This window comes from Pristiophorus japonicus, chromosome 15 (assembly GCF_044704955.1).
Source record: "Pristiophorus japonicus isolate sPriJap1 chromosome 15, sPriJap1.hap1, whole genome shotgun sequence".
Classification (NCBI taxonomy): Eukaryota; Metazoa; Chordata; class Chondrichthyes; family Pristiophoridae; genus Pristiophorus; species Pristiophorus japonicus.
In genome coordinates this window covers 147,716,153-147,741,556 of record NC_091991.1, presented here as the reverse complement: position 1 = coordinate 147,741,556, position 25,404 = coordinate 147,716,153, and the positions used below count along the sequence as shown (strand labels likewise).

At 42.2% G+C, this 25,404-nt stretch overlaps 1 protein-coding gene across 2 annotated transcripts in view; it reads left to right on the top strand.

The window, feature by feature from the left end:
* Positions 1–10,281: 10,281 nt before the first annotated feature.
* The window catches only part of LOC139281113 (general transcription factor 3C polypeptide 1), an 87,938-nt gene continuing 72,815 nt past the window's right edge, over positions 10,282–25,404 (top strand). The window contains exons 1-9 of one of the 2 annotated variants that reach the window (XM_070901072.1): positions 10,282–10,581; positions 12,922–13,131; positions 14,538–14,714; positions 14,799–14,942; positions 15,778–15,874; positions 17,510–17,633; positions 20,116–20,268; positions 20,535–20,650; positions 22,809–23,265. In XM_070901072.1, coding sequence (XP_070757173.1) covers positions 10,361–10,581; positions 12,922–13,131; positions 14,538–14,714; positions 14,799–14,942; positions 15,778–15,874; positions 17,510–17,633; positions 20,116–20,268; positions 20,535–20,650; positions 22,809–23,265 — 1,699 coding nt within the window. In that variant the 5' untranslated portion in view covers positions 10,282–10,360. The remainder of the gene's footprint in view (positions 10,582–12,921; positions 13,132–14,537; positions 14,715–14,798; positions 14,943–15,777; positions 15,875–17,509; positions 17,634–20,115; positions 20,269–20,534; positions 20,651–22,808; positions 23,266–25,404) is intronic. The other variant, XM_070901073.1, reaches the window with a different exon arrangement.

Genomic DNA, 25,404 nt, shown 5'->3' with positions numbered 1-25,404 from the left:
AAACCACAGAATTAAGTATTAAAAAAGCACTGTATCTGAAGTTGTTTTTTTCCCTTCATTATTCATTCTCGGGATGTGGGTGTCACTGGCATATATTACTGATCCCTAGTTGCCCTGAGAAGGTGATGGTGGGCTGTCTTTTTGAATCACCAGCTTGATACAACTGAGTGGTTTACTAGGCCACTTCAGAAAACATTTAAGAGTCAACCAGATTGGTGTGAAATTGAAGTCACATATAGGCCAGACCAAGAAAGGGATGGCATGATTCTTTCCTTCAGGACATTAATAAAGCTGGAGCACATCACACAATTTCATTTTTCTAAGTTAGATTGATACTATCTAGACTTTAACTATAATTGAGTACACTCGTATCTTCAATTCAGTTTGAAAATTGACACCGTCTTCATTTTGACATTTTCTTCATTCATTTTGACATTTTAACCAAAAAAATTACAATTTAGCACATATTTGAGTAGTTGAAGTGAGAACATCAATTTATTATGTGCCTTGTCGACGAACATGGAGTCTACCTAAGCAACTAATCAAAGCTCAAAGATACCCACATCTAGTCAGATATACAGTAATGTATTTTCAAGTCTTAAGTTTGAAGTTTTAAATCATCAATTCTGAATGTCTTTATATACTTTGACTCATATTTTATGTTCAAAATGAGCCTGAATTATTGCAATGTTTTTCAGAATCTTATTTTGGTGAGAATCATAAATTATAATTGTGTATGATACAATTTAAATGCAATTGAATTTTATTACAGTTTATTAGACCTTTTGTCATATTTAGTTATTTCCAATGACTCTGCTTTTGACAAACAAGTACTATTCTTGGACTGCATTTTGTTGCTAGTTACATTTTAATACCGCATTGTTTTCCTATTCTCCCCGCACTTTCCAAAAGAATCTGACTCTTGCTGGAGAACAGTTCCACAGATACCAGCAGGATTTTGGTAATTCACTGAAGTAGCCATTCTTTATATAGAAGCCTAGATAGTGAATGTCAACAGGCTGTTGAGAACATCTTGGCAGAATCAATCCTATCATTGCCTGATGACGACACATTTTCCAGCAAGAGCCACTTGATAGTGATCAGGAGAATAACCTGTTTTTTTTAATAGGAAATTATAACACAAGAAATGTATGATTAGAACTAAAGTCAGTGTTTTTTTAAAGTTTCTAATCTATTGCCAATTTTGTTATGAGGCTCATTTGATAATTGGCTAGTTTTGCTGTCAATCATACTATGCATGTTCAGACAAATTAACCATGGCTCCTCACAACTGTCTCAAAGCATGTATATGTTTTCTCAAGTTCAAAGTTGTTATAAGCTATTTTGTTAATTTCACCTATGATTCAAAAGTGCTAATTTTATACTTTGAACACATTCAGTTCTAATTAATTATGTCTCTGAGAAACCATATACGATATCTAGTATGCCACCTCTCTAATTCATGTTTGGCTGCTGTTCAAAAGTGCTGGAATGAGTCTACCGAACTCAAGATATTATCCCTATAGATAGATTAACGGTATAGGTTGAGACGAAGTAACATAGGAGGGGGCTTGTGTCAAGAATAAACACCAGCATAGACCTATTGGGCCGAATATTGTTTTTGTGAAGTAATTTTTTGCTGCAGTAAAGAAGTTGATGCTTCTTGCAAAGTTAGAACAGCACTTTTTTTTAACCAGCAAAAGACTGTCATTTTTGTCATATACCTTGGTACAGAATTTAATACTATGTTAAACAAGTGGACACTCTGCCAATACTAAACCTATAAAATACTGAAAATGCCAAAATCATGTATTCCCATAGAGTAAATCAATTAATAACAGGTTCTGGAATTTGCATGTTCACTTGCTACTATAGCTTCTCAATGGATTCAGTTCCATTTAGCAGACTTTCTATGATTGATTTCCTGGTTATTTTAGCTGCTTGTATTTATTGTGGTGAGGGATCTAATTGTTGGGAAAGAAAATTTAGATCAGATTGCTGTGGGTGGGATATGGTTGCTGTTGTGGCATACATTAACATCTCTGAAATGATTATCAGCAGTGCAAAATTTTCTCATCTTTTCTATGATGTAGAATGTGTTTCAAAGTAATTGTGACCTTGGAAAGGGTGACAAAGGCTTTGGGAGGGAAACTGGTGATGTGGTAAATAGCAATGGACTTTTGTAATTATTGGAATAAGTAACTAGATTTAAAGAAATGCTATAATTTTGCTCTGATAAGAATTGGGTGATGTGTTTTTTTGGGGTAACTTGTTATAAGAAAACAAGTGGTTAGGATTTCGAATGTGTTGCTTGATGGTACTGGATACAGCTTCAATAGTAGCCGTCAAAAGGTAATTAGATAAATACTTGAAGAAAAAACTGCAGGGATATGGGGAAAGAGTGGCGGAATGGGACTAACCAGATTGCTCTTCAAAAGAGTCGGTGCAGACTCCCAAGGGCCAAATGACCGCCTCCTGTGTTGTACTATACTATGATTCTAAAAGCCCTCTTATTTTGGAGCCAGCTACCTCAGGATTTAGTTAACACATGAACTTTTAGTACCTCGTGCCGTACTTCATAATGAATCTTATTGCTTAACTAACAGACTTCAGTCACTGACTCTAAAGTAACCCAATAAAGCACTGGAATGTGGATCCATAACTGCTGAAAAGCAGTAAATGATTCTAGCCATCACATAGTAGTGGTCTCTGACTAATGTGTTGCTGTTCAAATTGGATCAGTAAACAGCATAAGCATTAAGCTTTCAAATCCGGAAGTTTAAGCACAAAATCAACTTTTCAAAGATTACCGTGAAATTTTATGTAATGTATCAACCTCAAAATTATTGGAGAATACTTTTCCATCTTAATTAAATCTGAGCTATCAGCTCTGAGTTGTTTCCATTGTACACTTGCCTGGAAAACTGCAAGAAAATGAATTAATCTGCAAGTGCATGATTCTGAGCAGAGTTTGAGTGTTCTTTGGCCAAACAGATGTAATTGTGCTGAAAATGTAAACCTTTGACTGTTTGAATCATTAGAATGTATGCTGAACGTTGTTGCAAAGGTTTGGAAATCACTTATCACTAGCTGGAGAGTCATACCCATTTCCCTTCTTAACAGACAATAAGTCGGAATTTCTAGCTAAACCTGATTTCAGTTGAATCTCCTTGCCTGGTTAATATGGCAAAGATATTCAGTAGTTAAAAAAGTAAAATACAGGATATTTATAGACTCCTTGAGCTTGGCTAATAAATCAACGGTAATATGCAAATAAAATATATAGGCAATCAAAATCTATACAAATTAAAAATACTTGGCATATACGCAACCAATGCAGACTCCAGATGTAAAGGTGAGGGAGCAGGAAGAATAGCCATTGCAGGAGATACTCTGGCTACGACTGGATAGGTCACAGTGGAACCAAACTAGGGTAATCCCATTCAGCTGGACAATAGAGGTGGGACGTTGGAGAAGGTCACAGTTTGTACCTATGACCCCCCTTGTCCTACAGTTATGGTTTGACTTCAAATATTCCTTTGGTTTAGCTTACTGGATTCCACTTTGAATGTTCTTGTAAAGTTTCCTTTCAAGGCAGAAGAGTCTGTTTTGTCCTACATAACTTAGCCTTCTATTAGAGCTTGGACATTACCCTTGTGCTTCACTGACCAGAATTAACGCGTATTCAAGATGCGGCCTGACGAGTGTGTTATAAAACTTTAGCATAACTGCTCAAAACTTGTATTTTACTAATTTTGCAGTTTTGCTTGCTTTATTTGCTGCTTTGCAATGACTGGACATAAGTGTTGAGTTTATCATTTTCAATCACTGATGTGCCTCATGCTGAGCGACGGCCAAGGCGAGCTATTTGGATGCCCAAAGCTGACTTAAAATGCTTTAAAAACAAATCAATGGATCTGGAGATACAAATGGGAACAATATTATTGTATAGTTGCAATATTTGATATCTACCACTAGATGGCACTATTTTCAGTTAGTATCCAGAAATTGAAATTGAAGACCACTCAAAGGAATAGCTTTGGGTTAGGACTTTCTGATTCCCTTAAGCAGCCAATTCCTTTAAGCAGAACAATCCAAGTTTCACTGAACTTTTTAAAAATCACTTTAGTTAATGACTGGTCTGTTATTGCAATGCACATTGTTTAGTTATTAAATCTTGTCATTTCAGTAAAAAAATACAGATAGTTGTGATGTTCACTTCTATGGGTGATTTCACTGCAAGAGATATAGATTGAGAAATCTATAAAAAAAAAAAGTGCAATAGCAGTAAAACTGGACACACTATTTGATTGTGACATCCAACAGTTGGTGAAAGAATCATGCCCCTTGAGGCTTGTGTTGCCTACTCTGGTTGGGACATATTCCTGGAGGTGTCATATGATCTGCCCTATCGCTTTGCCCCCACACTCCTTAAAATTCATCACCCAACATGTCCATCCTCATGGCACGCTCCCCACGCCAATTGGAAAGCAAGCAGACACTTTGTTTCCCGATTGGATGATTTTTGATGGTCAGTCATACAGCATTTTTTGCCATTGTGAATTTTAAAAAATTAATAAGTGTTCAAATATTTTTTAATTTAAAGCAGAGTTTTTTAATGCTCCTATGATTTTTCTCCTGGGTTGCTGGTAGCTGTGTCATGGCAATTAGTAATTAATTTCTGGAGACTCCAGGGCAATCTTGGAGGGTTGGCAGCCCTACTTGGGTCTCTAATGGGCCTGATATTTAGTAACAGCCTGGAGATGGTAGAGCACATCAAAGTCCGAGAACACCTTGACACAGTGACCACAATATGGTGGGGTTTAATTTAGCCTTGAGCCTCAAACTGACTGCTTATGTGGGGTGGGGGTGGGAGGTGATGGTACACTCACTACCCAGGGGTACATCGGGTTTTGTGAACCGAGGATTCTTCCGGGAAAATTGTTTGCCCAGGGACACAGTACCTCATCCGGGAGCGTCACTGGAAAACAGTGATGTATGGTCACCCTAGTTTAAGATTAGCCTTATGATGGAAACATGGTTGATTACAGTAGAAACATTCAAGTTTAAAAAGGCAGATTTGTGAGGGTGAGCTAGGAAACTGGACCAAAATGATGCTGTTAGAGTGGAGGCAAAAGTGACTTTAAAAAAAAAAAAATTTATAAAGCCACTGGTAGTAAGGTGGACAGAGATGCACAAAAACAGGGTAAAGGAGCTTAAGAAACTGGTTGAGCAAAATTAAAATGGACGTTAGGTATTTATTTTAATATTCCCACTATCCTAACATTTCTAAGAAATCATTTTTTTAGCATGCAGATAAAAAAGGAAACTGGGATGGGTGAAAAATCACATAGTTGACACATCAAGTGATCAATGGTTAGCAAATATATTAAATGAAGCCCTCATGGAAACTCGGATTCTCAGCATAAAAGCTGAATTTCCAGGGAATTTTCCACCTCGTCCATTTCTACCTTGGTCTTTTAGAGTTCTTTTATTTTCCCTGCCCCCTTCCGTTTTCAGTTATTTATTAAATCTGGAAGTAAAAAGCTGGTGTCAGTTAAAAGTGACCATGAAGCTGTTGAATCATTCTAAAAACTCAACTAGCTCACTACTGCAGGAATACTGCTGTCCTTACTTGGTCTGGCCTGACTCCTTCAGTGATTGACTCTTTAACTGCCCTCGACAGTGGCCCAGCAAGCCACTCATTTATATCAAATTGCTACCAGCAGTTCAAAAAGGCAGCCCACCACCACTGGCTCAGGGCAAATAGAGATGGGCAATAAATGCTGGCCTTGCCTACATCCCAAGAATAAATTTTGAATTATATATCTTGACTCACCACTGAATTTCCAACTCAAGTCAAATTCCCATTATGGGACTACTGTTTTCACTGTTTTCATTCTGTTTACCAGCGCTCCCTGTGGTGTGCTCTCTACTCGAACATCATAGCCCGAACTAATGCACTTTCTAGCAAAATCCACTGCATAGCAAGAGTGAGAACTTTGATTGATTTTGCATCTTAACTCAGAGCCGAGATGCCAAGACTAATGTGGCATCGTTATCATCTGTAACTAGGGTTGCCAACTATGGACGTATTTCTGGAGATGACCTCCAGCTCTAAGCTGCCCCCCTTCTCTTCCCCCCCCCCCCCAAAAACCCGCATCGGTTGCTCGACATGTCCATCCTCATGATGCACCGCCTTGCCATGCCTATTGGAAAGTGAATAGACTCATCATTGGATGATTTTTCACTATCAGGAAATCAGTCAAATCGCCTTTCCCCGCCAACCCCCCCCCCCCCCCCCGCCCCCATCTGACATTTTTGTGACAAATAAACAAAAGTATTCAAATGATTTTTTAAAAATGTTTAAATGCCCCTATGATTTTTCTGCTGGATTGCTGGCAGCACTGTCCTGTAAATGAGTCTTTAATTCCTGGAGGGTTGGCTGTTAGGTTTGGAATAACTCCACAAGGGAAACAAAAAGGAGACAAAAGACAGAAAGGAGATGAGTAAAAGTGGAGGGCAGAGAAACCCAAGGCAAAAAACAAAAAGGGCCACTGAATATAAAGGGGCTGCAGGAGGGGTCAAAACTAAAAATCATGGTTTAAAAACTAGGATTAAAACACTTTACCTAAATGCACGCAGCATTCGAAATAAAGTAAATGAGTTGACGGCACAAATCATTACAAATGGGTATGATTTGGTGGCCATTACAGAAACATGGTTGCAGGGTGGCCAAGACTGGGAATTAAACATACAGGGGTATCTGACGATTCGGAAAGATAGACAAGAAGGGAAAGGAGGTGGGGTAGCTCTGTTAATAAAGGATGATATCAGAGCAGTTGTGAGAGACGATATTGGCTCTAATGAACAAAATGTTGAATCATTGTGGGTGGAGATTAGAGATAGTAAGGGGAAAAAATCACTGGTGGGCGTAGTTTATAGGCCCCCAAATAACTTCACGGTGGGGCGGGCAATAATCAAGGGAATAATGGAGGCATGTGAAAAAGGAACGGCAGCAGTCATGGGGGATTTTAACCTACATATCGATTGGTCAACTCAAATCACACTGGGTAGCCTGGAGGAGGAATTCATAGAATGCATACGGGATTGTTTCTTAGAACAGTATGTAACAGAACCTACAAGGGAGCAAGCTATCTTAGATCTGGTCCTGTGTAATGAGACAAGAAAAATAAACGATCTCCGAGTAAAAGATCCTCTCTGAATGAGTGATCACAGTATGGTTGAATTTGTAATGCAGATTGAGGGCGAGGAAGTTGTGTCAGAAACGAGCGTACTATGTTTAAACAAAGGGGACTACAGTGGGATGAGGGCAGAGTTGGCTAAAGTAGACTGGAAACACAGACTAAATGGTGGCACAATTGAGGAACAGTGGAGGACTTTTAAGGAGCTCTTTCATCATGCGCAACAAAAATATATTCCAGTGAAAAAGAAGGGCGGTAAGAGAAGGGATAACCAGCCGTGGATAACCAAGGAAATAAAGGAGAGTATCAAATCAAAGACCAATGCGTATAAGGTGGCCAAGGTTAGTGGGAAACTAGAGGATTGGGAAAATTTTAAACAGCAGCAAAGAATGACTAAGAAAGCAATAAAGAAAGGAAAGATAGATTACAAAGGTAAACTTGCGCAAAACATAAAAACAGATAGTAAAAGCTTTTACAGATATATAAAACGTAAAAGAGTGACTAAAGTAAATGTTGGTCCCTTAGAAGATGAGAAGGGAGATTTAATAATGGGAAATGTGGAAATGGCTGAGACCTTAAACAATTATTTTGCTTCGGTCTTCACAGTGGAAGACACAAAAACTATGCCAAAAATTGCTGGTCACAGGAATGTGGGAAGGGAGGACCTTGAGATAATCACCATCACTAGGGGGCTAGTGCTGGACAGGCTAATGGGACTCGAGGTAGACAAGTTCCCTGGTCCTGATGAAATGCATCCCAGGGTATTAAAAGAGATGGCGGAAGTTAAAGCAGATGCATTAGTTATAATCTACCGAAATTCTCTGGACTCTGGGGAGGTACCATCGGATTGGAAAGCAGCTAATGTAACGCTTCTGTTTTAAAAAAAAAAAAAAGGGGGCAGACAAAAGGCAGGTAACTATAGGCCGGTTAGTTTAACATCTGTAGTGGGGAAAATGCTTGAAACTATCATTAAGGAAGAAATAGCGGGACATCTAGATAGGAATAGTGCAATCAAGCTGACGCAGCATGGATTCATGAAGGGGAAATCATGTTTAACTAATTTACTGGAATTCTTTGAGGATATAATGAGCATGGTGGATAGAGGTGTACCGATGGATGTGGTGTATTTAGATTTCCAAAAGGCATTCGATAAGGTACCACACAAAAGGTTACTGCAGAAGATAGAGGTACGCGGAGTCAGAGGAAATGTATTAGCATGGATAGAGAATTGGCTGGCGAACAGAAAGCAGAGAGTCGGGATAAATGGGTCCTTTTCGGGTTGGAAATCGGTGGTTAGTGGTGCGCCACAGGGATCGGTGCTGGGACCACAACTGTTTACAATATACATAGATGACCTGGAAGAGGGGACAGAGTGTAGTGTAACAAAATTTGCAGATGACATTAAGATTAATGGGAAAGTGGGTTGTGTAGAGGACACAGAGAGGCTGCAAAGAGATTTGGATAGGTTAAGCGAATGGGCTAAGGTTTAGCAGATGGAATACAATGTCGAAAAGTGTGAGGTCATCCACCTTGGGGAAAAAAAACAGTAAAAGGGAATATTATTTGAATGGGGAGAAATTACAACATGCTGTGGTGCAGAGGGACGTGGGGGTCCTTGTGCATGAAACTCTTTTTGGGAGTAAACAAAAAACATTAAATCCTTGTGCATGAATCCCAAAAAATTAGTTTGCAGGTGCAGCAGGTAAACAGGAAGGCGAATGGAATGTTGGCCTTCATTGCGAGAGGGATGGAGTACAAAAGCAGGGAGGTCCTGCTGCAACTGTACAGGGTATTGGTGAAGCCGCACCTGGAGTACTGCGTGCAGTTTTGGTCACCTTACTTAAGGAAGGATATACTGGCTTTGGAGGGGGTACAGAGACGATTCACGAGGCTGATTCTGGAGATGAGGGGGTTACTTTATGATTGAGTAGACTGGGTCTTTACTCGTTGGAGTTCAGAAGGATGAGGGGTGATCTTATAGAAACATTTAAAATAATGAAAGGGATAGACAAGATAGAGGCAGAGAGGTTGTTTCCACAGGTAGGGGAGACTAGAACTAGGAGGCACAGTCTCAAAATACAGGGGAGCCGATTTAAAACCGAGTTGAGAAGGAATTTCTTCTCCCAGAGGGTTGTGAATCTGTAGAATTCTCTGCCCAAGGAAGCAGTTGAGGCTAGCTCATTGAATGTATTCAAGTCACAGATAGATAGATTTTTAACCAATAAGGGAATTAAGGGTTATGGGGAGAGGGTGGGTAAGTGGAGCTGAGTCCACGGCCAGATCAGCCATGATCTTATTGAATGGCGGAGCAGGCTCGAGGGGCTAGGTGGCCTACTCCTGATCCTAATTCTTATGTTCTTATGTACAAGGCTGAGTAACTGTAAGCTTAAACTGATGTGACCTTAGTTTCTTTAATAAAATGCCAGCGTGCCTAAGCAGCATGGCAGACAACCTTTTATACTCCCTTGCACGAGGTGTGCAGGTGCCCCTTGGGTCTCCGACAGGTGCGCCCTCTGCTGGCAAGTATTACACAGTTATAATGTTTACATACATAACATTGGCAACCTTTTCTGCAGCATCAACTGCTGTCCTGGCAGAAAGAAGTGTGGAACCAGGGCCTTTATTGATATGTTTCAGTGCCACACTGATGCACTTGTTATTTATCCCTCAATCAACATTCACTAAAACAGATTATCTGGCCATTATCACATTGCTGTTTGTGGGAGCTTGCTGTGTGCAAACTGGCTGCTGCATTTCTCACGTTACAACAGCGACTACATTTTTTCTAGAAGTACTCTATTGGCTGTAAAGCACTTTGGGACAGCCGGTGGTTGTGAAAGGGGCTATATAAATCCAAGTGTTATGGTTCATTTATCCACCAGTTATGCTTAACAAGACAGTTAATGGTTATAATAGTTACGACGAACAATTTGTTTTTACTGCATCTGTAATTCTTAATTAGAAATGAAATCCCCCCCGGTTGTTGTATAATGATGTATTTCTGTGTGGGGGATGTGTGTGGAGGAGCAATGATTTTGAGGTGACTGAGCAGCAACAACGCGTTGCGCTGACTGCAGGAAGCGCGGCTGAGCGTCCTGCGGCTTGCCGTGCGGTGTCTCTGGGCTGTGCTGGGCCCGGCCGGCCGGGACGGAGGGATGGACGCTTTGGACGCGCTGCTGGACGAGGTGGCGCTGGAGGGCCTGGACGGCATCACCTTCTCCACGCTGTGGTTCCGGCTCGACAGCCGCGTCCCCGCCTTCCCGCTGCTGCTTGACCCGGCCACCAAGCAATTCCTGTGGGAGGCCTTGATCGGCAGCCGGGAGGTCGAGTTCTACGAGCTGCCCGAGCAGAGGCCGCCCTTAGTCTTTTATGACCGGTGAGTTGTTGTTGCGGGGTGGGGGTATGTGATGGGTAACCACAACTTGCATTTATATGGCACCCTTAACATAGCAAAAGGTCCCAATGCGCTGCACAGCAGTGTTGCAGAGCCACACAACCACATAGGATCGGTGACCAAAAGGTTGGTTAAATAGGTTGGTTTTCAGAAGCGTCCTAGTGTCAGGCAGTGGCTCAGTGGGTAGCATCCTCGCCTCTGAGTTGGAAGGTTGTGGATTTAAGTCTCACTCCAGGACTTGAGTGCGAAAATCTAGGCTGACGCTCCAGTGCAGTACCGAGGGAGTGCTGCACTTTCCGAGGTGCCGTCTTTCGGATTCGGTGTTAAACCAAGGCACCATCTGCCTCCTCGCACTATTTCGAAGAAGAGCATGTGTACAGCACCTTTCATCACTCAGGACATGATACAAAAAAGGCCAGAATTGGAGGAATGCAGAGATCTCGGAGAGTATCATAGAAATAGAAATTTACAGCACGGAAGGAGGTCATTTCAGCCCATCATGGCCGTGCGGGCTGACAAAGAGCTATCCAGCCTAATCCCACTCTAGTGCACCAGTGCAGCCTTCGGCCCCCTGAGGAAAAGAGTGTTCGAAGACCAGGCCCTCAAATCTGCCACCAAGCTCATGGTCTACAGGGCTGTAGTAATACCCACCCTCCTGTATGGCTCAGAGACATGGACCATGTACAGTAGACACCTCAAGTTGCTGGAGAAATACCATCAACGATGTCTCCGCAAGATCCTGCAAATCCCCTGGGAGGATAGACGCACCAACATTAGCATCCTCGACCAGGTCAACGTCCCCAGCATTGCAGCACTAACCACACTCGATCAGCTCCGCTGGGCAGGCAACATTGTTCTCATGCCTGACACGAGACTCCCAAAGCAAGCGCTCTACTCTGATCTCCCTCACGGCAAACGAGCCAAAGGTGGGCAGAGGAAACGTTTCAAGGACATCCTCAAAGCCTCCCTGATAAAGTGCAACATCCCCACTGACACCTGGGGGTCCCTGGCCAAAGACCGCCCTAAGTGGAGGAAGTGCATCCGGGAGGGCACTGAGCACCTCAAGTCTCATCGCCGAGAGCATGCAGAAATCAAGTGCAGGCAGCGGAAGGAGCGTGCGGCAAACCAGTCCCACCCACCCTTTCCCTCAACGACTGTCTGTCCCATCTGTGACAGGGACTGTCTTTCTCATATTGGACTGTTCAGTCTCCTAAGAACTCATTTTTTAGAGTGGAAGCAAGTCTTCCTCGATTCTGAGGGACCGCCTAGGATGATGACTTAGCCTTGTTGGTTACGGCACTTCAAATGCATACCCAGGTGCTTTTTAAATGTGGTGAGGGTTTCTGCCTCTACCACTCTTTCAGGCAGTACCAGACCCCTAACACCCTCTCGGAGCAAAAATATTTCCCCCTCAAATCCCCTCTAAAGTAATGGGGCTGTAGCAGGTTATAGAGAGAGGGAGGTGCCATGGAGGGATTTGAAAATCAAGACATTGACGCACCTTGTTAGCTGTGGCTCAGTGGTGATGCTCTCGACTCGCAGTCAGAAGATTGTGCACTCTCCACTCCACTCCAGAGGCTTGAGCACATAATCTAGGCTGACATTCCAATACAGTACTAAGGGAGTGCTCCACTGTCAGAAGTGATGTCTTTGTGGTAAGACGTTAACTGAGGCCCACTTGGGTAAACGTAAAAAAAAAACACACCACTATTTCTCTAGCAAATTCTGTGCCATAGTTTCATGTGGCCTACTATGACCTTTATACGAGTTTGTTAGCACTCATCTCTTAAGCGGCTAATGCAGTGAAATATTTCCTTCTTTATGCTTTAAGGTTTACTTGTCTGTCGACACTGTTCAGTGCATCATTTCAAACAGGACAGAGCTGTTTAGCTGAGAGTGACTATTTTTGTTCAATAGAACAAACTGTTTAAATGGAAAATAATGATCCAAAAACTAAAACAGGAGCAAGAAATACTAAATGAAGTTATTTAAAAGCAGAATTAAAACCAAAGTGATAAATTACAACTAACAAGGATTGTGTGTGGGTGTATGTTCGGTGTTAATATCTAGCAGTTCTGTCTTGTTTTTAATCAGGATTATAAAGCTCGTAAGAAAAGGTTCAAAGCTTTAACAACTTTAATCTCCAGCATTAAATTTGGTTTCTAGTAATTCAAATTATTTTAGTGAAATTAAAATAGTGCTCTTCAAATTTGATATTCACTAATGAAGTATGCCTATTCTAAATTGTTAGTACGACTGCAGTGACTACTGCTTTGAATGTTAAACTGCATTTGAATCTTTTTATATTTTGTTTCTGATAAGATATGAAGAAATTGATCCAGAGACAGGAATTCAAGAGACACGGAGGGATCCCACACCTAGAGATGATATCTATCCTGTTTGCATCATTTCAGATAATAAAGATGCAATTCAGGGTTCCTGTCAGTATTTTAACAAGCGCAAAAATATATCTGCACAGATGAGGACTCAGCCGTATAAACCATGCTGTACGTTGGATGAAGCCGTAACAAGGTCAGTTATGAAATATTATTATCTAAAACTTTGCAGCATCCAAAGTATTGTATTTACAAAAAATTGCCATTTTAGAATGGCATCTTATCTTATGACACCTACATTTTCTAACTGTTTAACCAGGTGAAGCTGACAGCTGGGTTTAAAACTACATTTATGACAACGCAGTAGAAGTAGTTTCACATGTGCAGAGTCAGTGTTTTGTTGGTTGTTCGCTAACTGAAAAGAAAAGCAGCAGATAATTTACAGAGCTCCATGAAAGTCTTGCGGTTCAGAGTGGGTGAAACTATGCTGTGAACCCTTTTGCAGCGACTGTCAAATACATCTGTTCGTTGCTTTGTGAAGAAGCTGTCATAGTCATATCAGAAGTACTTATTTTGGACAGGCTTTGTTTACTTTTTAATCTGGACAAAACTTTATAAAATAATATGGACACCATGTCGTCTGGAGAAAATTTGGAGGCTCGGTTTAAAAAAATCGAATCCATGTTAAATGATCCCAAGTGCGAAGTGAACAGTGAATGTTTGCTGGCAAGTTGAAGATTAATGATAAGTTTAATGCATTTCTGCTGAACAGAGCCACATCAAGAAAGAAAATCTGCACCAGCAAACTCCAAACAAATAAATCTCCGCAACCCTTCCAACAAAATTATTATACATGAATACTTAAACCAACCCGTGAAATTATTATACATTAATAAGTATGGCAGCAGCTTCCGGTTCGTTGGCAGCAGCCGTTCTGTATTGACATATGGGCTATATTACTTTCATGACTTAGTGCTGTAGGAGGTTACAGAGAGGAGCAGAGGCAAGACATGGGCAGATTTAAAAACAAGGAGGAGTGTTTTAAATTTGAAGCATTGGCGACCAGTGTAGGGGTCTAGAAAGTTGGTGAAAAGGTGGAGCTGGGTGTCGTCAGCGTACATGTGGAAACTGGCCCCTTGTGCGGATTATGTTGTCAAGGAGCAACATGAGGAGGAGGAGGCCAAGTCTAGATCCTGTGGAGTTCCAGAGGTTACATTGCGGAGGTGGGAAGAAGAAGCCATTCTATGATGTTTTGGCTATGATCAGACAGGCAAGGGTAGAATCCAGCAAGGACAGTCCTCTGAGCTGGACAACTGGGGAGAGGCTTTAGAGGAGGAACATAATGTAGTACTTGTAAGTGTTTTCACAATTTACACTCATTCAAGTGTCACAGAGTGATGATTTACAGAGAAGGACAGTGCCATTGAAACCAGCAGGTTAGTCCATACCTGTAAAGAAAAAGGCAGGTTATGATGCAGTACTTTTATTGTACTGCAGACATGTATCTCAGTGCTTCGTATCTTTTTTTATATATATATATATATATATATATATACTAATGACTCATTCACGCGAGATTAATTGTTTTGGTTTGTTCTGTAGGTGGGGAGAAAAGTTGGTCATCGTCACCTCACAAATGTTACGCCATCGAGCTCTGATTGGGTGGGAAAGTGATCCAGAGTTAAAACTGCCTGCCTATTCCTATTGTATACTGGAGAGGTTGGGTAGAGCAAGATGGCAGGGAGAGCTGCAGAGAGACCTTCACAGTGGAGCCTTCAAGTGAGGACATTTTGCATTCACAGACATTAGATCCACTTTGTGCAACTGCTTTGATTTTTAAAAGCAAAATATTTATTCTTGTAGAGTCGATGCCCGTAAAATGCATTATCACAGAAGAGTTCTCGACAGAAACGACCTGATTACTCTTCAGTCTCACGTGATTCGGCAGCCGAATGGCAACCAGCAGTATTCCATTCTGCTCCTTCTCAAACGCTTTCATGTTGACCGGTAAAATAGTTCACTTTGAAAACTGTTGTTCATGTTCATTGCTTTACAATAAAGCTGTTAGAAGATGAAATCATTAAATGTTATGCTCTACCTTTTGGTACCAATGCTGAGGTCTTTGCACATCTGGCACCAATGAGATGCTGAATCGGGGGAAGTCACCCAGATCAGTTATGAAAAGGGACCATTTTTGTAGCCGGTGCAAAGGGGACTTTTTAAACTTCATTTTTGAATGTTCGCAAAAGAATTGACTGCCCCACGAGCTCCTCATTAGTGGTAAAACAATTTCATTAGTATTTGCCGAGCAGGCAGGCACCAAGTTCTGATTCCTTAGACAGAGTGTAGTGCAGAGCTTGCGGTATAACTAAGCACTACTGTCTCTGCGGCACCCTATAGTTAATCAGTGCTGTACATTGAGAGCTGAAATCCAGTCGGGCTACTAAATGGCAGTCTCAGTGACAAACTACCTGGATCAAATCACATCGGTGATTGTTGCAATTAGGATTCACTGTCCTTTCTATGTCAGTTTGGTGGTATTTCTACAGCATCTTAACTCTGCTCTGGACTGCAGAGAGAAATTTACATGAATAAAGTATACTTATTTCACTTGCCTGCGCTTTGCAATGCAGTAAACTGAGAAGCGTGGGGAGGGGCGCGGCGGTCGGGGAAGGTACATGTGCTGCAGATCGTTGTTTTGTATTGTGTGACCTGTATTGCTCTTATGTACATGTATGTTACAATGTGTTCATTTATTTTTTAAGAATAGAATGCTGTCAGTGATGTACACTGAGAGGTACATTTTGTTTAACTGCTTCACTTTTATATCTGAAACCTGCAGGAGAAGCAAGTATGACATTTTAATGGAAAAAATCTCCAATATCCTTGTGAGTCGGCCCAATCAGCTGGAAGTCATGCTAACTCTTAGGGATGAGCTGGTAAGCGTCTCCAAAGCACAATTGTGGGGTAAACAGATTGTGTGAAATACTGTGGTGCTATCCGACCTGATGATTTAACTTTTTGCTTCTGTATAATTTACTTTCAATTGGTAGCTTTCTGTTTTGGGCTATATACTGGTCGCTTTCATCGATTTGAAGGACATGCTGGGTAATTCATACTATTTCTGATACTGAGCGCACAAAAATGTATTGGGAAGAAGCTATAATATTATCAAGTGTCCATTCTCCATGTGTTCGCTCAGATAGTGACTGTCGGCCAGCTGTTTCATTCCGGGGTGTATATACTTCAAAGCCTGATTCTGTTCTTCTTGGCTAGTAATGAGGAACAGGGCCCTTGCTTTTCTTTCAGTACTTAATCTTCAATGAATATTGAAGCAATTGGAGGGGATGTGGGAGAAACCGTCCATTCTTATCATTCTTTGCGAAACCGGCAATGAGAGATTCTTGTTTTATCGAACAGTTGCACTGCAGTTAATGCTCTGACTGATACAACCCCACCACACTTCCTGAAATGGGGATATTTACAGCACGGTGCAGGAGAGCCTTGAAAGAAACTTTATTTTTTTCAAAAGGTATCAGATACAATAGAAGATCTCTGGGATTTGGCTGCAGAGTTTTCTTTTTCTTGGGGGAAGAATTTAAAATAAGGCACAAAGTTGCAAAAGTATTTTCGATTCCTAGCCTTGAATGATATTCAAGCTCTTGCACTATCGCTCTCGGTTTTGCACTTCGACTGCAGTGTGGTAATAATCCTGAAGAAGCGCACCTATCTTAGTTAAATGATTGTAAAGCAACATTGTCAGTAGCATCTCCATTTACACCCTATCTAGACTCATCTTTTGTTTCTTAACTTGTCCCATTACCATCTCCTTTTGCCTTGCACCATCATCCCTTTTGCCACTTAATCTCTCCTGCCTTCCATCCAATCACAGACCTTCCCTATTCTTTCCTCCCCTCCACCCCCTTCCCCCCTCCCTTTCCCTGACCCATCACTTGCTTAAAAACCTGTTACATCACTAACTTTTTCCAGTTCTGACGAAGGGTTAACTCTGTATCTCTCTTCACAGATGCTGCCTGACCTGAGATTTCCAGCATTTTCTGTTTTTATTTCAGATTTCCAACATCCACAGTATTTTGCTTTTGTGTTTACAGTAGTTGTGACCATGTCAGTGGTGTGAATCAAGTGGTCAAGAAGTTGGGCACAATGGGTGGGTACCAAAAGAGGGAAAGGGGAGAGGCTTTACAACTAAAGTTAAAAGGGAAAGAAACAAATTAAACTGAAACAATCTGGACCATCCTGTTTCAATGTTCTGGGCTAACTTTGTCAACTTGTAATTTTAAGATGATCTTTTTGCACATGTCGCACCAGTTCACCTGTGTGCACCTGTAATTGTATCTGACCAAAACATAACCACAAACCTGTTGCCAATCCTACAACTTTTCAGTATTTGCCACAATGAGGAAATTCAGGTTCAGAATTTCACAGCAAAGTAGTGGAAAGGATCAAAAGTTGTCATTATTTTCAGTTCTCATACTATAATGAATTAAGTATGTCATTGTGTACCCGAGAGACCGTTTCTTTCACTTACAGCTGTTTGTTTTTCCTCTCCATAGGGTCTTTGTGAGAGAACTTTCAAAAAACTTTATCAGTATATGGTGGCTGGTGGTATAGCCAAGGTGATTACTATTCCCCTCAAGGACCTGAATCCCGAGGGAGGACCATGTGTGACAAAAAAAGGTAATCTAGACTCTCTCTTTCAGAATTACAGTGTGCTTTGCTTATCCAAAGCGCACATCAGATATTGATTTGGGTAAATGGAGGATGACAGTCAAGCTTAGAGAGAACTGGGTAACCTGAACATTATTGGGCTGCAGTTATAATTCCACTTGCACATTGATGCGCATCTAAATTTACTCAACATTAATGTGAAAGTGTCTGTATAATTTGAGAGTTGGGCCCTGATTTGATTCCAAAATGCACGCAAGACATGTGATGTGAGACCCTTTCATAGACTTCACACAGAGTGGAGTACAAATCCAATCCCGTATTAAACTGGGTTTTAAAAGGTGCTCCTGGACACTTTCTATCCTTAGTGTTGAGTCTTAATGTTATGTGAAAGTGATTACCACCTATGTTCCAACATTTTTTTTTTTAAAGTACAAAACGCCAAGTGCTCTCTCCTTGCAGCGTGGAAAACTGCTCTTACTGGCTGCACTACAGTCTCTGATTTGTAGCTGTAATCGTTAACGTTTTTGCTCCAGGTTAGGGATTGATTTTAAAATACTTGGCTATACCTTGTACAGTGCCTCTGCTGTCCCTATTTCAGCAAGTAGATGTAAAAATATTCATTCGGACCATATTGTTAAGTCGTGTTACTAGCATTTCATGTGAAACAATGAAATTGAGTGGTCAGATTTATAAAAAAGTGAGTGCAGTAAGGAAGGACAATATTCAGTAGCATGGTGGAATTTGATGTCTCTCTCAACTCTAGCCTTCAGTTGTTGATCTGCTGAAATCCAAATCTGCATTTGGCCTCATTCTTGCAACCTCATCATCTTATTGGGGATATCTTGGGGTTTGACATCATGCACTGACTATAATGGAAGATTTTTCCAGGACTGTGAGAAACAATTGCAGTATTGGGCCCCTGGACATGTGCTGTCTTCTTAATATTTTATCAGATTTTTAAACTCTTTGGGCTGGATTTTAGGCTTTGCTCATTTCGGGGCAGTAACAGCGGTGGGGTGGTAAAGTTTGTGCCCAGGAACAGTTTGAACCTCAGTCAGCAAAATTGGGCAGCTGGGCCGTGAGTGTAGGGCGGAGCACTAAGGGAGGCGTTGTACACCTCTCTTAGGGTGCTAGGCCAGCTGAGCATACGAAAATCCCGAGCTAAACAGCTGGCCCGGGAACGCTCTGAGCAGTCTAGGGGGAGGGAAAAAAACATCAAAAACATTTCCAATAAATAACTCGCCGCCACAACATAAATCGCAAAAAGAAAAGGCAAAACAATCACACTTACCTGAGGTGGACATTACTTTACCTCACTGCAGCTGGACCACCCGTTTTCGCAGGTGGTCCCAGCAGGGCACGCTACGCAGTACCACGGGTTGGGTGGGACTCAGAAATCAAGCCAATGTCGCAACCAGGGGCATTGCATACCGGCTCGCCTCCTTCGGGGTGGTAATGCTCCGCATCTCACCAAGACCGGCCTTGAAAACCCTGGCGGGGCATTGGAAGCTGGCTGCCCGCCCAGAAGAGCTCATTGCCACTCCCCCCCAAATTCTGGGGCGAAAATGGAGGAGGACAGAACCAGAAAATCCAGCCCTTTGTAGAAGAAGTATGCGGTGGTTTCTGGAAAAATAAGGATACAAATCAATTTTTTGTTTTGAAGGTCTGTTGAAATGCTGTCATCACTGTGGGGGAATGCATCTCGATGAAACTTAAAAAAAAATTCTCATTTTATAAAAAAATTTTTTTTTCAAATGATAATTTGCAATTCCCAAGGCAGTTGGACTTTGAAGAGCAAACAAGTTCAACAACAACTTGTATTTATATAGAGCCTTTAACATTGTGAAATGTCCCAAGGCGCTTGACAGGAGTATTATGAGATTTAAAAAAAATTTGACCCCAAGCCACATGAGGAGAACAGGTGATTAAAAGCTCGGTGAAAGAGCTAGGTTTTAAGGAGCGTTTTGAAGGAGGAAAGAGGGGAAGAGAGACGGGGAGGTTTAGGTAGGGGATTCCAGAGCTTGGGGCCTAGGCAACAAAAGAGACGGCCACCAATAGTTGAGCGATTATAATTAGGGATGCTCAAGAGGGCAGAATTAGAGGAGCGCAGACATCTCTTGGGGGGGGGGGGAGCGGCTGGAGGGGGCTGGAGGAGATTACAAAGATGGGGAGGGTTGAGGCCATGGAGGGATTTGAAAACCAGAATGAGGATTTTGAAATTGTGGTGTTGCTTAACCGGGAGCCAATGTAGGTCAGCGAGCACAGGGGTGATGGATGAGCGGGACTTGGTGCAAGTTAGGACACTGGCTGTCGAGCTTTGGACCACCTCTAGTTTACGTAGGGTAGAATGTGGCAAGCGAGGCAGGAGTGCGGTGGACTAGTTCACGTTAAAAGTTCATTTTTAAAACTTAAGAGAAGGGCATTATAATTTAGCGGTAAAAGTGATCCACTGCTGCCTTTTATGTGCTTAAGTGACCGTTAATATTTGCAGGAACTCAGATTATTGTTCGATGCCTGAAACTAATAAAGCAGTATGGGAAAAAAATAGATGACGAAGATGACGATGATGAAGATAGTAATAAGGCAGTCGAAACAATGGATGTTGTTTATGAACGGGATATGCTTACCCAGGCTTATGAACTAAGTAAGTTTCCATTGTGTATTTGGAGAGATTGCAGCAAACCGTGACGTTTTTTTTGAAATTTTGGAATTTTGTTGCGTATATGTGCTACTCTTGCCTGATAATGCATGAGTGTCCCTGCCAGATGATACATGTTCAATGTATGTATGTGCTGAGGAGAATTTTGAAGAGTAGGCACTGTTGTAATGTATTATAAAGAAAACCACGGCATGATTACCTTCAAAGAAAAGATTTTAATCATTATCTTTTATTTTGCTTGGAATTTCTAGTTGAGAGGAGAGGCACCAGAGGGATTTCACAGACTGAGATCCGATTGGCATTGAATGTTGGGAAACTCGAAGGTCGGATGCTGTGCCGCCTGCTGGAAAGATACAAAGTTATTACGGTAAAGAAATGCACTTGGGATCATATCAGTCCTAATCTGAATATGTTGCTTCAGCATTGAGTATGAAAGTATGGAACTGTAGAGCATGAATTGCACATTTACAATCAACTTTTTGTACCACTGTCTAATTCTTAACTTCACTGTATTTTATTTCATTCTTCCTCTCTGCTCTGTGTTGTAGTGTGATGATCTGATGTAAATCTAAAATGACCAACTGGCTAATAAATAAATGAAGCCACTTGGAGACAGGAGGTACAGCAGACTTTCTTCAGGGTCGAGTTGGTGGCACATTTGGTAATGGGCGATTGGGACGGAGTTGATGCGTTGTGGTAGACTCTGGGCCCAAATTTGGCCAGTACAGATTTCTGGCGCACTCACCAGAGGTGCGTCGTTTTTGTAGAACATCAAGGGCGGCAAAAATCTTCAGGCCGAATTTGGCCGCTCCCCAGCCTCTCCTCGATGGTGGCGCAGCGTGGCAACTGGATTCGGGGGCGGAGCCAGGTCCCAGCACTGCTCTGCACATGCGCACTAGTGTGTGTGCATGCGCAGTAGCTCCTCGCCCCCAGAATCTGTGAGTGTGCTCTGCAGGGTGTGTGGGAGGGGCCCGAAGCACGCTGCCCCTATCCCTGGCCGAATGGGCTCCCTCATCGGTGGCCCGCTGCCTTCCCTTCACATAAAGGTAGGACTTCTATTTTTTATTTGTTATTGATTGATTGCTTATTACTTTGGTCTTGGTGCTTTAGTTGCAGGGTTCCTTCTATTTTTTATTTGTTAATTCATTATTTATTACTTTTTGTGCTTTGTAAGTCTTGGTGCTAGGTGCAGGTCCTCTCAGCTTCCTTGTATTTTTTATTATTGAATGCTTATTTTTGTGCTTTGTTTAGTGCTCGGTGCTTTAAATGTACTTGCCTGCGCTGATTTCTTAACTCTCCACAAGGGTTTTCTGTGCGGGCCACAAGTGGCCACATACACTGGCCTAAGTTAGTTTGGAGCAACTATTAGCTGTCCAAACTAGCTTAAATGGCCAAAACAGGTGTAGGTGGCTGGTAACGCCCCCTTTTGGAAAAAAAACTAAACTAAAAAAAATCCTAACTAACTCACTTACACTGGTGCAAATTAAATGTGCAGAATTGTGATTTTTAAGATACTCCAAAAAAATCAAGTTGCTCCAAAAAAAACGGAGCAACTCCTGGCCAAATTTGGGCCCTGTAATCTGATCATTGAGCCAGACAGGTCTGTGGTACTTAATAAGGAAGCTGTTGGTGATTGAGCAGCTGGCCAGGCTGCAGGCAGGGGTTGTCCCCGTTTAGTTCTAGATTACCCTGATAGCCGGTGTACTAATGGATAGGGTGGTCCTAGCTGGAAAAAGTGCAGAAAATCTACCTGTGCTCGATACCGGAAAGTTGCATGGCTTTAGCTAGTACCCCAGGGTATTTTGAATTTTAAAATGAAGGCCTTGAAATTCCACAGCACGCACTTTGCCAGTGAATGTGTGTCGAACCAGAACCTTGTTTAATATAGCCCAAAGCTGGAGACCCCATCCTAAATCATAAGAATGGGCTCAAACTTGACTGGGGCAAGCACATTGCAGCTGTATGATACCTCAGTAGCACCCACCCAATCTGTCTGTCTAAAAGAAAGAGCGGCCCATAGCTGCTGTGCCTGAGTTTCCCCCTGGCCCTTCTGGGTCGAAGAAAAATTCAGCCAGAAAGTCCTTCAGCTCCCTGAAGAGTAATTATCCCTGCAGGCTACAGTTTTTAATCTCCTCCGGGGTAGAGTCCTTAGTTTAGTAAAAGTTTGGGGCTGCCTTAAATGCTTCAACCGTACTGGTGTGAGTTCCACTAAGACCCATGGATGACATAATGGTTGGAAGTCCCCGGGAAACCCCCCTTCCTGGCCACAACACCTTGACATGGGCAAATCTTCCGCCGTCCCACGTGAATAGCTCCCACTGGCATTTAAAGGGCCACGGCAAATGGGGTAGAATTCCAGCATAACCAGGTTCCATCACAACTTCCTGGCTTCCCGGGGCAGAAATCGGGCTCTCGCCCTCGTTAGCTCCGAAAATTTCAGAGTCTTAATTTTTTAAATCATTGACACAAAAGAAGAGAACCTTCGTGTGTTCCAAAATTCTAAGTGTAAATGTTCTTTATAACAGGGCTTCATGGAAGATGAAGGTCGTCAGCGCACAACTAAATACGTGGCAAAGACATTTGTGGAGCAGAGTGAGTTGAGCAAACAGTTTGAAAAGGAAAAGGCTCGAAGTGAGCGGTTAGCGACAACTAGCCTCCTGCCCCTTGCTCTTGCTGAATCGGAACCTGTTCCCCAGCAAGCACGAGCTCCACCGAAGAACTTACCAGAGCGCTTATCTCTGGGTGTATGCAAAAACACGCCACAGAGTTTACCAGAAGGCTTATCAGAGGCAAATCGTGATGGAGCGGAACCTGTAGAGTTGCCAACAATCCCCGTGCAGAACAAATCATCTTCTCATTCGGAATACAGAGAAAGGAAATGCACTACCTCACAGAAAATAAACAAAGGAAAGAAATTAGTTAAAAGTGCATTGCTAAGAAAATTCAAACTGAAAAAAGGTCTCAAGACAAAATTGGGCAAAGGTCAGTTATTGTATTTTACAGTTAATGGTGAATTATTTATTTGCATTGCTGTTTGTAAGCCTGTGCAACAAAATCTTTCGCTTGGCTAGGATTGTTGCTAATAGTCGTAAATGTTGGTCGGCCAAATGCTTTGTTGTTGCAAATAGCTCTATATAGCAACCTATTCAAGTGTTTCAAATGACAGTCAAGGATGGGCATTGACCTGGGTCCCACTATTTGGGAGTCACTGAGGCAACATGTACTGGAATGCTCATAAAATATACAATTATAATAGAATTTTTCTCCTTCAGTGTGATAAAATTAGACTACATAAGGCTACAACAATCAATATATTTCTACTCACATCTGCCAAAAATCAGACTTGAATTCCTATTGAAGGTGATGGATGCGCCAGAATATTTTATGCAGAAATTTACTTCCTGCTTTAGAAACATAGAAAATAGGTGCAGGAGTAGACCATTCGGCCCTTCGAGCCTGCACCATCATTCAATAAGATCATGGCTGATCATTCCCTCAGTACCCCTTTCCTGCTTTCTCTCCATATCCCTTGATCCCCTTAGCCGTAAGGGCCATATCTAAGTTCCTCTTGAATATATCCAATGAACTGGCATCAACAACTCTCTGCGACAGGGAATTCCACAGGTTAACAACTCTGAGTGAAGAAGTTTCTCCTCATCTCAGTCCTAAATGGCCTACCCCTTATCCTAAGACTGTGTCCCCTGGTTCTGGACTTCCCCATCATTGGGAACATTCTACCCGCATCTAACCTGTCCCGTCCCATCAGAATCTTGTATGTTTCTATGAGATCCCCTCTCATCCTTCTAAACTCCAATGTATAAAGGCCCAGTTGATCCAGTCTCTCATGTCAGTCCTGCCATCCCTGGAATCAGTCTGGTGAACCTTCGCTGCACTCCCTCAATAGCAAGAACGTCCTTCCTCAGATTAGGAGACCAAACCTAAACACAATATTCCAGGTGAGGCCTCATCAAGGCCCTGTACAACTGCAGTAAGAACTCCCTGCTCCTATACTCAAATCCCCTAGCTATGAAGGCCAACATACCATTTGCCTTCTTCACCACCTGCTGTACCTGTATGCCAACTTTCAATGACTGATGAACCATGACACCCATGTCTCGTTGCACCTCCCCTTTTCTTAATCTGCCGCCATTCAGATAATATTCTATCTTCGCGTTTTTGCCCCCAAAGTGGATAACCTCACATTTATCCACATTATACTGCATCTGCCATGCATTTGCCCACTCACCTAACCTGTCCAAGTCACCCTGCAGCCTCCGAGCTTCTCCCTCACAACTCACATCGCCACCCAGTTTAGTGTCATCTGCAAACTTGGAGATATTACACTCAATTCCTTCATCCAAATCATTGATGTATATTGTAAAGAGCTGGGGTCCCAGCACTGAGCCCTGCTGCACTCCACTAGTCACTGCCTGCCATTCCGAAAAGGACCCGTTTATCCCGACTCTCTGCTTCCTGTCTGTCAGCCAGTTCTCTATCCATGTCAGTATATTACCCCCAATACCATGCGCTTTGATTTTGCACACCAATCTCTTGTGTGGGACCTTGTCAAAAGTCTTTTGAAAGTCCAAATACACCACATCCACTGTTTCTCCTTTGTCCACTCTGCTAGTTACATCCTCAAAAAATTCCAGAAGATTCATCAAGCATGACTTCCCTTTCATAAATCCATGCTGACTTGGTCCGATCCTGTCACTGCTTTCCAAATGTACTGCTATTTCATCCTTAATGATTGATTCCAACATTTTCCCCACTACTGATGTCAGGCTAACCGGTCTATAATTACCCGCTTTCTCTCTCCATCCTTTTTTATAAAGTGGTGTTACATTAGCCACCCTCCAGTCCATAGGGACTGATCCAGAGTCGATAGACTGTTGGAAAATGATCACCAATGCATCCACTATTTCTAGGGCCATTTCCTTAAGTATTCTGGGATACAGACTATCAGGCCCCGGGGATTTATCGGCCTTCAATCCCATTAATTTCCCTAACACAATTTCCCGCCTAATAAGGATATCCTTCCATTCCCCCTTCTTACTAGACCCTCGTTCCCCTAGTACTTCCAGAAGGTTATTTGTGTCTTCCTTTGTGAAGACAGAACCA